The sequence below is a fragment of the Chlorocebus sabaeus genome, chromosome 11, assembly GCF_047675955.1.
Source record: "Chlorocebus sabaeus isolate Y175 chromosome 11, mChlSab1.0.hap1, whole genome shotgun sequence".
Lineage (NCBI taxonomy): Eukaryota > Metazoa > Chordata > Mammalia > Primates > Cercopithecidae > Chlorocebus > Chlorocebus sabaeus.
In genome coordinates, this window is record NC_132914.1 from 55095826 (window position 1) to 55112835 (window position 17010).

Consider the following 17010-nt stretch of genomic DNA (forward strand, 5'->3'; position numbering starts at 1 on the left):
CTCAAAAAAAAAAATAATAATAATAATAAAAAGAAGTAGCAACAGAGCAGTGTTTACAGCAGCAGTTAGAGGTGGGGCATAGATACAGAGTTAAGAATGAAATATGCAAATCTGTGGGTGTGAGAATAATCTGGGTGATCGAGCAGATCAAAATAAAATCATGTTGCTTTATAAGATTTATTTATAAGTGGGGGACTGTCAGAATTGGATTTTTTTTTTTTTTTTTTTGAGACGGAGTCTTGCTCTGTTGGCCAGGCTGGAGTGCAGTGGTGTTATCTTGGCTCACTGCAACCTCCGCCTCCTCGGTTCAAGTAATTCTCCTGCCTCAGCCTCCCTAGTAGCTGGGACTACAGGCACACACCACCACTCCCGGCTAATTTTTTGTATTTTTAGTAGAGACAGGGTTTCACCATATTGGCCAGGCTGTTCTCGAACTCCTGACCTTGTAGTCCACCCACTTCGGCCTCCCAAAGTGCTGGGATTACAGGCATGAGCCACTGAGCCCAGCCCAGAATTGAATTTTTTTTTTTTTGAGATGGAGTCTCACTCTGTCGCCCAGGCTACAGTACAGTGGTGATCTCAGTTCACTGCAACCTCTGCCTCCTGGGTTCAAGCGATTCTCCTGCCTCAGCCTCTTGAGTAGCTGGGATTACAGACATGTGCCATGATGCCTGGCTAATTTTGTATTTTTAGTAGAGACAGGATTTCACCACCATGTTGGCCAGGCTGGTCTTGAACTCCTGACCTCAAGGTGATCCACCCACCTTGGCCTCCCAAAGTGCTGGGATTACAGGCGTGAGCTACTGCACCCAGATGGACTTGGATTTTTAAATGCAGGCAGAGGAATTTAATGTGAAATGCCAGTGATAGAGAGCTGCTAAAGGTCGTTTGGAAAATACCAATCCCATTTGAGTCCCGGCATACGTGGGTGTGTATGGGTAGGTAAAAGGTGGGAGGGAACGGATAAAGCTTCCCAGCAGCCAAGAAGCATCTCTTCCTCCTTTACTTACCCTTAGCCAGTGGAGATCAGTGGGGCCATCGAGGAGGAGTTCACTGTGGCCCGACTCTACATCAGCAAAATCAAGTCAGAAGTCAAGTCTGTGGTCAAGCGGTGCCGGCAGCTGGAGAACCTCCAGGTGGAATGTCACCGCAAGATGGAAGTGACTGGGCGGGAGCTCTCATCCTGCCAGCTCCTCATCTCTCAGGTGAGTGCCTAAGTTTGAGAACCTTCAGATGCCATGGGAGAAAGAAGGCTACTCTGGGGTTATGGCTAAAACTCCTGACACCCAGGTGGGTGTCAAAAGTTCTGGGGTCAAAGTTCTGGGGTCAAGTGAAAGCAAGGACAGAAAAGCTGGGGTGGCAGGGGTGCAGATCAGGGCCAAAAAAGTAAAGGCTCAGGGCGGGTACTGCCCCCTGAGCCAAGGGAGCTAAAGGAAGAGCCCTATAGGAATGGCCCCCAACCCTGCACCCTCATGGGAAGTGTAGCAGGAGGGAGGGCTGCGAGCAGAGCTGGGGTTGGAGATCTGTGCGGCCTGGGATTGTGTTCTTTGCTCCGTCTTCTTCCTCTCATCAACTTTCTCCCACTAGCACGAGGCCAAGATCCGGTCACTTACGGAATACATGCAGAGCGTGGAGCTAAAGAAGCGGCACCTGGAAGAGTCCTATGACTCCTTGAGTGATGAGCTGGCCAAGCTCCAGGCCCAGGGTGAGGCCTTCTTACTCCTCCATCCCACCATCCAGGGCAGAGAAGTCAGAAACATCAAAAGAAATCACCCCAATGATCACTCACTCAAAGCATTAGCTTGAAATCATGGATGCCAACTCATATATTAGCCAAGATTTTGCATGTAGCTCATTTTACATGAACCATACACCCTTGTTCTCTGTTCCTGCTATATCAAATTGGACAGTCCTAACACAGAAGAACACCCCTGTGGGCCCATCCCCAGTCCTTCCCGGAGTTCTGATCACAACATGAAGTTCTTTCTGAAAGAAGTAGGTTTGATGTCAGGTGTCTTCCCCTCTTTCCCTTAGAAACTGTGCATGAAGTGGCCCTGAAGGACAAGGAACCTGATACCCAGGATGCAGATGAAGTGAAGGTGAGTGGGGAAGGTGTCAGGGATAGTTGGGGCCTGGTGTGGTGAAAGCTGTGCTGGGTCTCACAGAGCTTGTTTCTGGGAGTCTGGCCTTTGAGCTTGGGGTGGGATTGTTTGCAGAAGGCTCTGGAGCTGCAGATGGAGAGTCACCGGGAGGCCCATCACCGGCAGCTGGCCCGGCTCCGGGATGAGATCAACGAGAAGCAGAAGACCATTGATGAGCTCAAAGAGTAAGGGTTCCCAAGGGCGACTCCAGCCCCTCCCGGTCCTGTCACCTTGCTGTGCCAACTCACATGTCCCCTCTGGATCTGATTCTTTAACATCCGTGTGTCATTCCCTCAACAATGCCACAACTTTGTAGCCCCACCTCAGGAGATACATGGAATAAGGACTAGTCCCTATCCTTGAGGCTCCCAGGATTAGAGAGGTCAGGGTTCCTGGCTCTGTCATGGAGATGGTGGCCTGAGTCTGCCCCTGGTATCTGAAACTGGACACATCAATTCTAACTGGACTCACTCATTCAAGAAGGAAGATGTTTGAAGAGCTGGTCTTCCCTTCCCCCTCATTAACATCTTTTTCCCTCGTCTCCATTACCTCCCGATGCTCTGTAGCCTAAATCAGAAGCTCCAGTTAGAGCTAGAGAAGCTTCAGGCTGACTACGAGAAGCTGAAGAGTGAAGAACATGAGAAGAGCACCAAGCTGCAGGAGCTGACGTGAGTGGCATGGATTTGCCTGTAAGCCCACAGCCTTGTAGGCTCAGAACTGCGAACTCAGACATGCTTGCAGAGGCAGGATACACACGCAGACATGATGGGGTGACTCGTGGGAAAAATATGATGGGGTAGGGAAGGAACAAAAAGGACACTCTCAGCAATGACTGCCGTTGAGTATTCACAGTATGGAAGGAGGTTTATGATGTTCTATTCAGTGTAAAATGCAGGTTACAAAACCACATGCATGGTATGATCCCATAAAAATGGATACATGGATATATAGGCATAGAAAAAAGAGTCTGGAAAGATGGACACTAGAAGGTTAATGTTGGTTTGATCTGTGAATAGTAGAATCATAGGCTTTTTATAAAAACTCGGCTTATCTCTCTCTTTAAAATTCTTTTCTAATTTTTGCACAGCAAACATGAGTAACTTGTGTAATAAACAATAATAGGCCAGCTGTGATGGCTCACACCTGTAATCTCAGCACTTTGGGAGGCCAAAGCAGGTGGACTGCTTGAGCTCAGTAGTTCAAGACTAGCCTGGGCAATGTGGCAAAACCCTGTCTCTACTAAAAATACAAAAATTAGCTGGGCATAGTGATGTATGTCTGTGGTCCCAGATGCTTGGGAGGCTGAGGTGGGAAGGATCCCCTGAGCCCAGGAGGTTGAGGCTACAGTGAGCCATGATTGTACCACTGTACTCTATCTAGCCTAGGTAACAGAATGAGACCCTGTTTCAAAAAGTAACAATAATAGTAATACTTAAATGGAGATAAAAGTAATAGAGGAAGAGGCAGGAGGAAGGAGAGTCCTGAGGGATCTTTCCATTTCCCTTATTTCTCTTGCTACAGATTTCTGTACGAGCGACATGAGCAGTCCAAGCAGGACCTCAAGGGTCTGGAGGAGACAGTTGTGAGTGGTTCCCTTCTGTGCCAAATTCACAGGACTGGGGAGTGGGAAGGCTTCATTTCTTCCTAACCCTATTCCTCCTGCCCTTTTTCAGCCATTCTGTAGCATAATCAATACACATTTTTTGCTAAAGGATGAGTGACTCACTATAGAAACTGGAGGTTCCTGTAATTCTGGAGGAATAGGACAGACCTGGTATCTGGCTATTCCCAATTTTTCATCATTCTTTCCAGGCCCGGGAACTCCAGACCCTCCACAACCTTCGCAAGCTGTTCGTTCAAGACGTCACGACTCGAGTCAAGAAAGTGAGTGCTGTCCTTGGGGTCTTATCAGCCCCCACATCCTCCTCCCATCCTTAGGTTTCTCCCTCCCCTGGTGCCCCCCATGGGACTGGCTTGGCCTGGTCTTGGTGGGATCTGTTTGGCCTCGGGACAGCTGCGTCTTTCCTTCTATCTGTTCTCAGAGTGCAGAAATGGAGCCCGAAGACAGTGGGGGGATTCACTCCCAAAAGCAGAAGATTTCCTTTCTTGAGAACAACCTGGAACAGCTTACAAAGGTTCACAAACAGGTAAGAGGCTGCTGAAGGAGTGAAGCGAACTTTTGAGGCCAGGTACCTAGGATACCAAATCCTCAGAGGCCCCTTGGATTCAGGAAAATCTAGTTGCATTTTTTCCTTACTGTTCGCTTTTACTTTCCCTACTAATCCCTTCTTTATACAATATTTGGTCCACTTTTACCTTGTTCTTTGTTTCATGCCTGTATTCCCTTCTCAAAGTTTCTAACCCACCTCTGTCAAAGTGGAATTCCCTAGGCCTGCCTTGGAGGGAGAGGTTGAAACTGACAAAGTCATGGACTGTACATATACAGGAGGGAAACTGGTTAGGCATTACCCAGAGATGGAAGGCAGGGAGATGAGAAGAAGCAAGGGAGTTAGGCTTCTCTCCTGGAGAGAACTCCATCGTCTAGGTCTGGGGCAGGCATGCAGGGACATTAAATGATGTCCCTGGCCAGGCACAGTCGTGCACGCCTGTAGTCCCAGCATTTCAGGAAGCCGAGGCAGGTGGATCACTTGAGCACAGCAGTTCAAGACCAGCTGGGCAACATGGCAAAACCCCATTTCTACAAAAAATACAAAAATTAGCCGGATGTGGTGGTGCACACCCATGGTCCCAGCTACTTGGGAGGCTGAGGTAGGGTGATTGCTTGAGCCCAGGAAGTAGAGGCTGCAGTGAGCTGGGATCATGCCACTGCACTCCAGCCTAGGTGACAGAGTGAGATCCTATTTCAATTGTCCCTGAGATGGTCCAGCCAGCCCCTGGTTGGGGCCCCAGTCAAAACTCCTGTGTATTAAGTTGCTGCCTCTCTATCCCACTCCTTGCTGCTGCGGTTCTTTAGGTGGATGACTGGGTTTCAAAGGTATGGGGTAGGGAGGCAGAAGGGCAGTCCAAAGGAGTCAGGACAGGAAATGTTTGGTGTGTGCTGGGCAGGGGCACTCTCACTAGCACTAACTATCTGAGCCTTGAAGACAGGCTCAGCAAGCTGTCAACGGGTCCTTTTAACTAATTCATAAAATAAACCCTAACCTATACTTCATTCCTTTCCTTTCAAATCTACCTTAAGATTCCATTTAAACTTACATTCTCACTAGCCTAGCGCATAAACTTCTTTTCCTCCCAGTATAATGCCCAGCCTATATAGTAAATATTCAGTACTTTTTTTTTTTTTTTGGTTTTTTTTTGGTAATGAATCCCAAACCTGTGCCCAGTGATAATATACAGAGTTTATTTATTTTATTTAGGCCTGCAGAGGGCTTTGCTGCAATTTTTTTCCTTTGTTTATTATGAAACTGAATAACAAAATTATAGAAAAGTTGAAAGGCAGATAGGAAACATTTGAAATCAATTCTGTCATTCGATTTTCATTCCTGCATTCACTTTCCCTCTCTGTCCAGATCCGTATTATATTGCTTAACACACACACACACACACACACACACAAAGTGTATGTGTGCCACTCTGGGCCTCTCTGCCTATGGGAAAGCCCTGCTCCATGGAGCAAGCCCCCAGAAAATTTTCCACAAAAAAACACAACCACACACTGTTTCCTTTATCTTCATTGAAGCCTCTGCCTCTGTTCAAAATCCCAAAAAACAAAAATGACTCACCTATAGGATAAATAGAGGACTCACTACAATTTCCTACCTCAGCAGACACAAGAGTAAAAAGGAAAAGGAGATAAAAACTTCTCAGTTAACAGAATCTTAACAGCCAGGACTGTAGCCCTATTATCAATTAAACTAAAGTATTGTCACAGCAAAACATTGCTTATACTCCATAAATTGTCCAAATGGAAACTGCATGGAAAAGTTTCTAGCTTGTCCCCTTGAGCCCGTGGTGTTCCCTGCTACGCTGCTTTACCGGCTGTCTTCCAAGGCCCTGCTCCTTTTGCAACCTGTAGTGCCCCCAGTCATTGTGTGGAACCTATAAAAAGATCAGGAAGTCTTTCCTGGCTGCAGGGTGGTTGCTACCACGCGGTAGCTTAATTTCACTGGGGGAGGGATAACCCAGGAAGTCCCTGAATGTGAAGGTAATGAGTGCAAATGTTTGCGAGACCTCAAACATTTTCTTTCCTTCCTATGGGGCGGGCTCTGCCTGTCTGTGTGTGTACATCGGGGGCTCCTGAATTCCAGCTTCTGCTCCTGCTCTGCGCTGCACCTGCCATGCACCCATTCTCCTCAATGCCACAGCCACCAAACTGCTACTGTGCCCCTGCTGCCCCACCTTTGCATGCCCACAAAGCCCTCTCTGGGGAAGGGGGTCCTCATCCCCATGGTCGCCCTGGGGCTGTTGGTCTGGCACATGCTGGGAGATGTCGGGGAGGCCAGATGGAGATGGGACAAGGCGCTGCCACAAGAGTTCTGGGCTGCAGTGGAGATGGCAGGTTTTACTGCCTAAAAAATTATATACCTTTTTTTTTTTTTTTTTTTTTTTTGAGACGGAGTCTCGCTCTGTCACCCAGACTGGAGTGCAGTGGCCGGATCTCAGCTCATTGCAAGCTCCGCCTCCTGGGTTTACGCCATTCTCCTGCCTCAGCCTCCCAAGTAGCTGGGACTACAGGCGCCCGCCACCACGCCCGGCTAGGTTTTTTTTTGTATTTTTTAGTAGAGACGGGGTTTCACCGTGTTAGCCAGGATGGTCTCGATCTCCTGACCTCGTGATCCGCCCGTCTCGGCCTTCCAAAGTGCTGGGATTACAGGCTTGAGCCACCGTTCCCGGCCAAAAAAAAAATTATATAACTTTTTAATGCCTGGCCACCCACCAGTTCACTCTGGGGGAAGGAATGAGCTGGACAGAACAGTCCATTACATAAAGGCAATGAGGCCTTTTGAGGAAATGACATGGTCTCTGTCTTCTCTGACCCCTGATTTTTCTTTATTCTCTCTCTTCACCCCTGTCCCGTACACTCCTCTGGGTGACTGTCTTGGGTCACTTGCCTTCCTTTCCACTTCTTCCCTTTGGCTTGTCCTATAGCTGGTACGTGACAATGCAGATCTGCGTTGTGAGCTTCCTAAATTGGAAAAACGACTTAGGGCTACGGCTGAGAGAGTTAAGGCCCTGGAGGGTGCACTGAAAGAGGCCAAGGAGGGCGCCATGAAGGACAAGCGCCGGTACCAGCAGGAGGTGGACCGTATCAAGGAGGCCGTTCGCTACAAGAGCTCGGGCAAACGGGGCCATTCTGCCCAGATTGGTGAGTAGGTGTTAGCAGGCAAGGTGGGAGTATCTCCTGAAGCAAATTTAGCAAAATACTAATTGCCAAGCAACTAGATTATTGCTTCTTACATACCCCTAGCCTCATCCCACATCCCCCCAAAAAGTAAAAAAGTGATAATGTTACAAGCAACTCAGTTCAACCCCAGCTAAATGACCTCAGGGACCGGGGCAAATGCAGGGTCATAGCCTCCTCATGGTTGTTTCCTTTCTTTATTGCAGCCAAACCTGTCCGGCCTGGCCACTACCCAGCGTCCTCACCCACCAACCCCTATGGCACCCGGAGCCCTGAGTGCATCAGTTACACCAACAGCCTCTTCCAGAACTACCAGAATCTCTACCTGCAGGCCACACCCAGCTCCACCTCAGATATGTAGTGAGTGACCACAAGTGTGGGTTGGAGTCCCACCCAAGGCTCACTGGACCCTGGAAGGCATAGGGTGGGGTCAGTTATTGGTTGTGGCTTAATTATTTTCCTAAACCCTTTCTCAACTTCATGCCTATGATTAGAAGGTGGGTGTCTGCCCTCCCAGCCTGTGGCCATGTTTGTTGTCCTCTGCTCTCTGGGGATGGGGAAGGCTGAGCAGCTCTATCGCTGAGGGTGAGTGTGGATTAGTGGTCCTCAGACTAGTGGAGGGTGGGTGCCAGAGGCTGCCTCTTTCCTCTGCTCCATCCAGCTTTGCCAACTCCTGTACCAGCAGTGGAGCCACGTCTTCTGGCAGCCCCTTGGCTTCCTACCAGAAGGCCAACATGGACAATGGTGAGTGAAAAAGATGGGTAATCCCGCCTTTGGGGTCCTCAGGGCTAGTTGAGAGGCATAAAAGTAAGTGACCTTAGTCTACAAAAAACACTAACTGAACCTTTCTGGTGTGCCAAGGCCTCAATAAAAAAAAAAAAAAAACATATAGCCAGGTGTGGTGGCATGCACCTGTAGTCCCAGTTACTTGGGAGGTTGAGATAGGAGGATTGCTTGAGCTCAGGAACTTAGGGCTGAAGTGCACTGTGATTACACCTGTGAACAGCCACTGCACTCAGCCTGGGCTCTAAAATAATAATAATAATAATACATATGAACAAAAAGTGACCCTTTACCTACAGCCTGAGCACTGCCCAGCCCTTTAGGTCTCAGGCTGCCTCGGAGCGAATTCCTCCTATGACCATGCCAATCCTAGCCTTTACCTTCCAGTTCCCTTTTCCCCTCCTTAGTGAGGGGCTGGGGAGACTTTTTCTCAAACAAAATAATGATATAGCTTGGGATAATTAAGGAGAAAGTATCACAGCTTATCTTTTTCTCTAAGGGATTAAGATGGGAGAGGGTTTGGGCAAACTGTTTCTAACACCCAGTCTCCTTTTTTCTTCTTCTAATCCTGTGTTCTCAATGATGATCTCTTCAGGAAATGCCACAGATATCAATGACAATAGGTACAACAGTTCCCACTACCCCTGGGTTCTCTGGGTGGGACTAGAAGAAATGATTAAATTTCCCTTGTGCCCCACTTGGAGGTTCCTGGATCCTTGGGGGAAGGAGGAGGGAGTGAGACTCATTCTTTTCATCACTGTGTTGTCCAGGAGATCCAGTCACTCCCCTGCCTCAGTGCAGAATATCTCCCCTCCTCCAATCCCATCTTGCTTCTCCCTATTCCAGTGATAAAGTCTGGGTGAAAACATCATGGGCATCTGATGACTGGGTTTCTCGCCTACTTTTGGGAGCCTTGTGACATTGGACAAGTCATTTACGTCCCTCTGGCCTTGAATTTCCCTGCATTCCTGTAAAACGCAAATAGTGCCTGCCCTTTGTGATCTCACAGGGATGCTCTCAGAGCAGAGTAACCATGATGACAGGAATACTTTCATTTCTGTGGAGCTGATCATGGTGGGTGTCTTCCTCCAGGAGTGACCTGCCGTGTGGCTATGAGGCTGAGGACCAGGCCAAGCTTTTCCCTCTCCACCAAGAGACAGCAGCCAGCTAATCTTCCACACCCACGGCTGCGTACCTGCACTTTCAGGTAGCGTCAGGCTGCTTCCTCGGACCATCCTCAGGTTGCTTCCCTTCTTGCTGACAGCCTCTTTGGTTCTCCGGCTTCTTCTTCTTCTTCTTTTTTTTTTTTTTACCACCTCAAAACTTTTACTATGTAGTTACCCCTCAACTCCTGCTTTCCCCTGCTAGGGGCTACGCCTGTGCTGCCCCATGTAATCTGGACACTGACCTGCCGTGCCCCCTTTTGCTTTCCCTTAGGCTACCGCGGTAACCACAGTACTGTCTTTGTGCCACTAGGGGTCACTGTCATACATCCAAAGAAGTGAGCTTGGCCGCTGTAGATGAGAGCCACACGGGTGGTAGACCGCAGATCTACCAAGAGACCCTGGGGGGCCATCTCAACCCCACCTGTTCCTCCACCCTGAAATAATTTTGGATGGATAGGTGTTTTTGGAACTAAGGCATCTCCAGCTAAGGCGATGTTTGCTTTACGCCTGCACCTGTGTCCCATCCTCCTCCCATCTGTATATGCCACCAGTAAGCTTTAGGAAGCGGCCCACGAAGTCAGTCAGCGCTCCCCTCCCATCTTGCTCAGTGGAGGTGGAAAAGCCCCTCTTTTTCCTCATCTGTCCCCAGGTGCTCTCCTCTAGCAGCACAGGAACCTTCTTTGTTCTTGTGTGTCACCAGGTTTCTCACCAAGGTTGCTTTGGGGCCCAGAAGTGGCACAGAGAACATGGCCAGTCTCTTACTGGGCTGAATCTAAGCTGAGCCCTCTCCAGGGGTTTCCCAGAATAGTAAATCGGGCACACACAGACAGAAAAGCCTGAGAAGCAGAGAAGCAGGAATGTGGAAGAGGTGTTGGGGAGGCCTAGGGATGGAGGTGCAAGCCTGGGTTGTGGGGGGCAGTGGTAGGGGGGGTCTACTTGTTGGTGTTGAAGGAACAGGACAGTAAACCAAAGTGTGTGCAGATGCCACCTGTTCCTGTTCTCTGGTTGAGCTACAAGCTGGGCCCTCACACCCTCTTTCTCTTTCTTTCCCAGTTTCTAAGAGGGACTGAGGCCTCTTCTCTCAGCATGCTGCAAACCTGTGGTCTCTGATACTAACTCCCTCCCCAACCCCTGTTGTTGGACTGTACTATGTTTGATGTCTTCTCTTACTTACTCTGTATCTCTTTGTACTCTGTATCTATATATCAAAAGCTGCTGCTATGTCTCTCTTCTGTTTTATTCTCTAAGTATCTACTGATGTATTTAGCAATTTCAAAGCATAGTCTACCTTCCTTATTTGGGGCAATAGGGAGGAGGGTGAATGTTTCTTCTTTCTCATCTACTCGTCTCACACTGAGTGGTGTTAGTCACTGAGTAGAGGTCACAGAGATGACAAAATGAAAAATGGGAGCTAGAGGGCTGTGACCCTTCACACACACACACACGCACACACAAACATGCACACACATGCACACACGCACACAAAGCCTTAAGCAGAAGAATGTCTTAGCATCATAAGACAGAGAAATAGACTCTTCCTCCCTCCTCTTTCACATATAGCACAGGGGAAGGTAAAATGGAAGGGCTGCTAATTGAGACATATAATTTTCTTCATACACCCCTCACCTTAATCAAAGGATTCAGGTGTTTACCTCTGCCCTACAAAGTCTGCCTTTTGCCTCCCTCTTCCTGTTTTCCCCTGGACTGAGAAATGGGTTGTTCACGGGACCATTTCCCTTTTTCTTCAAAACTCCTTTTGATATTCCCTGCCCCAGAGCTTGTGACCAGAACTCAAGAGTTGATTTAAAATATTTTGAAAAATGGAGGAGGCAGACTGCTCCCAGCAGCCAGTCAGTGGCTGCTCATCTCTCCATGGAGATGGTTACAGGCAGGTGTAGTCAAAATGATTGATTCCTTAGGTTTGTGGGTGAATAGGCTGGGAAATTTCTGAGTCTTTTTTTTTTTTTTTTTTTTTGGTCACAGTGCCCTCAAGTGGAAGCGATGAGCTGGATTTCTTTCTCATTCCATACTGGGCAGCATGCTCCTCCCATCTCCACCTTTGGTTTGGGGGCTTCCAGCTCATTGGCAAAATCTCTCTCTCTAGTTGCCATCCTTTCAAGCTGGAGCCTGACTTTTCCCCAATATACATTTTTGTTTTCTCCACAAAGAGTTCCTTCTCTAATGTCCCCATCTGGTATTAAGTGCACTTTAAAGAAAGGGGCAGGGTGGATTTTCAAGAGGCGGGGAGCTCTAAGGCTTGACCCTGAGGGCTCTTCTCCCAGCCATTCTCAGCCCATATGCAGCACCCCCCACACCGAAGAGGACTATTGTTTTAGTTTCACATGGTCCTTTCCTTCCACATGGTGCTAAGGTGGTTTTCTAGGTAACCGCAGGGATGGAGGTCACTAGCCAGTCCAAACCAGGAGAGAAAGTCTGGTGTCCTGATATCCAGTCTTTTCTAGGAGGAAGACCAAGATTCTCCAGCACCTGGGCAGCCTGTCACCCAGCTTCTAAGTCAGGAAAAGAAGCTGAGTGGGAATGCCAGCCGGTAAGCGCAGGCTGCACTGGCCCATGACTCCTTCAAGGGAAAGAGGCCCTGCTCCCTTTACCTGCTGAGCTCCTTTTAGCAGTTAGGGAGAACTGCAGGGGGAAAAATACCAGTGGAGTGTGGAATGAATCCAAACCAGTGATTATTTTTAAACACTTTTCAAAACAAATCTTACGTAGAACCCCAATATAAAAAATAAAGTAATGCAGACCTGGGCAGTTTGCACTTTCTTTTTTTGGTGGAAGAATCCTCAGGGTCTCTTAGGACTGACTGTTCAAAGCCTCCTCAGCGAATGAGCCCTTGAACAGTCCTACGAGACCCTGAGGATTCTGTGGAGTAGTTTGAAAACCATTGTTCTGAGGAAGGCAGTCCAATCTGGCTCCTCGCAGTAAAGCTGCAACTCACAGAAAAGAGGGCAACGGTGGGGTAGACAAGCCACGCTGTCTCCAGACCCACTAGGGTAGAAGGAAGGTTCCTGTGGGCCTGTGGACTTAGGCTAATATTTGCTTCCAGCAGGGCACTTAAGAATCCAGGGGGTTTTATGTAATGTTGCCACCACATGGTTCTTTTAAAAACACATAAGAAAATGTGAGGGTGTAGCGCAGATGAGGAGAGAGATGACACAGAGGGAGCAGCCTTCTCTTTAGCAAGATGTAAGGGAAATATAATTCACTTATATAAAAAAGAAACAACACACACGCAAACCCTTCACCAGAAGCTTCACACTACATCCTCCTCCTCCTCCTGCTCCCCACCTTCACTGCATCCTTTTCAGAGCCAGGGTCACTGCAAGGGGCGCCTGGCCTGCCCACTCACATCTGCCAAAATTTTGCATGCCAGCGTGGAAGACAAACCAAACTGCACAACCCCCTGTGTGTATTTACTTGGTGTACATAGATATCTTTAAAATAAAATAAATTCATTGATGACTCTACATTGTTGTAAATATTCTTTATCCCTTCCCAATCTCACTCCCTTCCTTGGATGTAATGGAACTTGATAGAATATATCCTTCCAGATGTTTTTCTATAGACTTAGGCTTGGTTTTTTTCCCACTTGACAATATATCCTGGAGATCTTTTTATGTCAATATATATAAATTGACCTCATTAAAATATAATTTTTCACATTTATCCTACAGTTCATTCAACCAGTCTACTACTGGTGGATATCTACACTGTTTGTAATTTTTACCAAAAACAATATCTTGTTCTTTCATTTTTTACCCAGAGCAGCCTCAGTCCTGGCATCAATTCCTTCCCACTCCAGTGTGTCATCATCTCTCCACAGCCAACAGATCAATACTCCTGTCCCAAGATCATCTACTACAATCACCCTTCCAATCCCCATTTTAAAGCATACTCTACCTCTCTTCTCTGCTCATACCTCAAAGCTTCTCAGATGGAGAAAACTGCACACCCAAAAAACTGGGGCAAATAAAACTGAAGAGTCTACAAACCTACCAGAACATTCGGTGCTGCTCACTTTCCTCTCCTATCTCCCAGAGCAAGCGTCTACACCCTTTCCACCCTCCTCTCTCAGGCAGCAACTTTGTCATCTAAGGCACTTGAGCCTAAAATTCTTTATCTTCCCCCCTGCCCACATGCACCTACACAATTACCTATCTGTGTCTGCACATATCCTTTCTTTCTCCCTTCGGACAAGTGATAAATCTCCTTTCTTTAGGCTAAAGTGAATCCCTTCTAGATATTTCATTCTTGAGATATTGATATAGAATCTCAATATATAAATATATAAAATATCTAAAACTGATAAATTGATGGAGACTTGAGGAGTTTGCAGCTTTTTTTTTTTTAAGAGTCTTGCTCTGTTGCCCAGGCTGGAGTGCAGTGGCGCGATCTCGGCTCACTGCAACCTCTACCTCTCAGGTTCAAGCGGTTCTTCTGCCTCAGCCTCCCAAGTATGGGGGACTACAGGCGCACACCACCATGCCCAGCTAATTTTTGCATTTTTAATAGAGATGGGTTTTCACCATGTTGGCCAGGCTGGTCTCAAACTCCTGGCCTCAAGTGACCCGCCCGCCTTGGTGCATCTTCTTTATTAATGCCTGTCTCAGTGATCTCATCTCCTTGTAAGGTCCCTCCCATAAGAGTCCCTCCCTTTACTATGTGTTTCTCTATCTTGTTTTCTTAAAGCCAAATATCCGGAAACCATCCCAAGCGTCACATCCCCACTTCCTCACCCCCCATTCATTCCTTAGCCCACCTTGATCTGCTGCTTGTTCTGCTCAAAACTGCTTTTCCAAATGGCATTAGTTACCAAATACAGTGGACATTTCTCTTGGACAACAGTCCTTGTTTCGCTTCACCTCTCCGTGACATATGACACTTCTTCAGTCCTTCCTTCTTGAAACTCATCTCCCCTTGGCTTCTGTGACCCTGCTCTCTTGGCTCCCTGTACTTCCCTAGCCACCCTTCCGACTCTTCCTCCCCAAGTCTCTTAAATGCTGCTCTATCCCAGGGCTCAGCCCTTGGTTCCTTCCTTGCTCTTTCTAAGACATGTCATCCCTGCCTGCATATTCCACAACAATTCTTAAATCTGTATCCCCAGTCCAGACCATTCTGCTCAGCTGCGGGAGCATGTGTCCAACCGACCTAAGATGCCTCAAACATATTCCAGACCGAACTCACTTTCCTCTGAATCTGCTCCTTTTCATGTCACCATCGTCTCTTTGATGTCATCATCATCGTTAGCCAGAAGCCTTAGACTCACTCTCAATGCCTCTTTTTTCCTTCAACCCCCACATTCAAATGAATTTTCCAAGTTGACATCAAACTGCATCTTTAGATGCCATCCCCTTCTTTCAAACACAGCAGCCACTGCTTTGGTTCGTTATCTGTCCCTGAACTTTTGCAATACTCAAGTCATCCTCCAGGAACATGCCTGAGTGGTCCTTTTTTTTTTTTTGGAGACAGATTCTTGCTCTGTCGCCCAGGCTGGAGTGCAGTGGCAGGATCTCAGCTCACTGCAACCTCCGCCCCCCACCCCCGTCCCCGGGGTTCAAGCGATTCTCCTGCCTCAGCCTCCTGAGTAGCTGGGATTACATGCGTGCGCCACCACGCCTGGCTAAATTTTGTATTTTTAGTAGAGATGGGGTTTCACCATGTTGATCAGGCTGGTCTCGAACTCCTTGTAGGGTCCAGCCCTACGAGGCTTAGTGGGTGTTCTCCCCGTGTGCGGAGACGAGAGATTGTAAGAAATAAAGACACAAGACAAAGAGATAAAGAGAAAACAGCTGGGCCTGGGGGACCACTACCACCACCACCAAGATGCGAAGACGGGTAACGGCCCCGAATGGCTGGGCATGCTGATATTTATAGAATACAAGACAAGGGGCAGGGTAAGAAGGGTGAGTTGTCCAAGTGATTGATAAGGTCAAGCAAATCACATGATCATGGGACGGGAGCCCTTCTCTTTTAGGTAGCCAAAGCAGAAAGGGAAGGCAGCATACATCAGCATTTTCTTCTATGCACTTACAAGAAAGATCAAAGACTTTAAGATTTCACTATTTGTTCTACTGCTATCTACTAAGAACTTCAAAGAGGAACCAGGAGTACGGGAGGAACATGAAAGTGGACAAGGTGCATGACTACTGGAGCACAGCACCACAGGGAGGGGTTTAGGCCTCCGGATGACTGCAGGCAGGCCTGGATAATATCCAGCCTCCCACAAGAAGCTGGTGGAGCAGAGTGTTCCCTTACTCCTCCAAAGAAAGGGAGACTCCCTTTCGCGGTCCACTAACAGGTGCCTTCCCAGGCACTGGTGTTACTGCTTGACCAAGGAGCCCTTAAGCAGCCCTTATGCGGGCATGACAGAGGACTCACCTCTTGCCTTCTAGGTCACTTCTCACAATGTCCCTTCAGCACCTAACCCTATATCTGTTGGTTATTCCTAGGTTATATTAGTAATGCAACAAAGAGTAATATTAAAAGCTAATGATTAATAATGTTTATACTAATGATTGATAATTGTCTATAATCATCTCTATATCTAATTTGTATTATAACTATTCTTTATTCTATTTTATTATACTGCAACAGTTTGTGCCTTCAGTCTCTTGCCTCAGCACCTGGGTAATCCTTCGCCCAAAACTCCTGACCTCAGGTGATTTGCCCACCTTGGCCTCCCAAAATGCTGGGATTACAGGTGTGAGCTACTGCATTGGGCTTTTTTTTTTTTTTTTTTTTTTTTTCTTTTTTTTGAGACAGAGTCTTGCTCTGTTGCCCAGGCTGGAGTGCAATGGCATGATCTCGGCTCACTGCAACCTCTGCCTCCTGGGTTCAAGCGATTCTCCTGCCTCAGCCTCCCAAGTAGCTGGGACTACAGGCACCTGCCATCATGCCCAGCTAATTTTTGTAGAGACGGCGTTTCACCATGTTGGCCAAGCTGTTCTTGAACTCCTGACCTCAGGTGATCCTCCCGCCTCGGCCTCCCAAAGTGTTGGGATTACAGGCGTGAGCCACCGCACCTGGCCTCATTCTTTCTTCTCTCCATATCTTTGTATGCTGTTCTGTCTAGAAAACCTTTTAACCTCTATTCCTGAACTCCACCCACCCTTCCAAACTCAGTAAAGTCTCTATCCTCTTTGAAGCCTTCCCTGACCAGCTACACTTCCTTTCTTTGTATCATTGGCTTTGCTTCATACACAGGTCTAGGATAGCTCATACCTCGCATACCACAAACTTGATCTCCACTGGCCAACCAGTGCCATTAGACTCCCAGCTACTTCAGAGCAGTCACTGTCCTATCCTCTGCTTTAATAAAAGGAAAATCAGCCCCTAGACCAGGACCTAGTACAAGTAAGTGCTCAATAAATACTTGTTAAACGAATGAATGAATTTCAAGACGCCTGAGACCACTGGTAAGAATTTTGGGTTTTCAAAACCCTCCCCTTCCCAACCCCCATTCGGTAAGAATGCTTTCGCATTAGCATCAGGTCCGAGGTTACTCATTAGAAACTGGGCAAAGCCAGAAGGCGGCCACTTTGCA

The 17010-nt window shown here is 47.7% G+C and overlaps 1 protein-coding gene across 5 annotated transcripts in view; it reads left to right on the plus strand.

The window, feature by feature from the left end:
• KIF5A (kinesin family member 5A) overlaps nt 1-12934 on the plus strand; it is a 37986-nt gene extending 25052 nt beyond the window's left edge. The window contains exons 16-29 of one of the 5 annotated variants that reach the window (XM_037996880.2): nt 1017-1205; nt 1588-1705; nt 2035-2099; nt 2217-2326; nt 2708-2809; nt 3663-3723; nt 3954-4025; nt 4184-4288; nt 7251-7467; nt 7710-7863; nt 8165-8247; nt 8882-8909; nt 9379-9493; nt 11436-11662. In XM_037996880.2, coding sequence (XP_037852808.1) covers nt 1017-1205; nt 1588-1705; nt 2035-2099; nt 2217-2326; nt 2708-2809; nt 3663-3723; nt 3954-4025; nt 4184-4288; nt 7251-7467; nt 7710-7863; nt 8165-8247; nt 8882-8909; nt 9379-9457 — 1383 coding nt within the window. In that variant the 3' untranslated portion in view covers nt 9458-9493; nt 11436-11662. Of the gene's footprint in view, nt 1-1016; nt 1206-1587; nt 1706-2034; nt 2100-2216; nt 2327-2707; nt 2810-3662; nt 3724-3953; nt 4026-4183; nt 4289-7250; nt 7468-7709; nt 7864-8164; nt 8248-8881; nt 8910-9378; nt 9494-9723 lie in introns of all 5 variants that reach the window. The other 4 variants (XM_073020891.1, XM_073020892.1, XM_037996879.2 and 1 more) reach the window with 4 other exon arrangements.
• Nucleotides 12935-17010: the final 4076 nt, after the last annotated feature.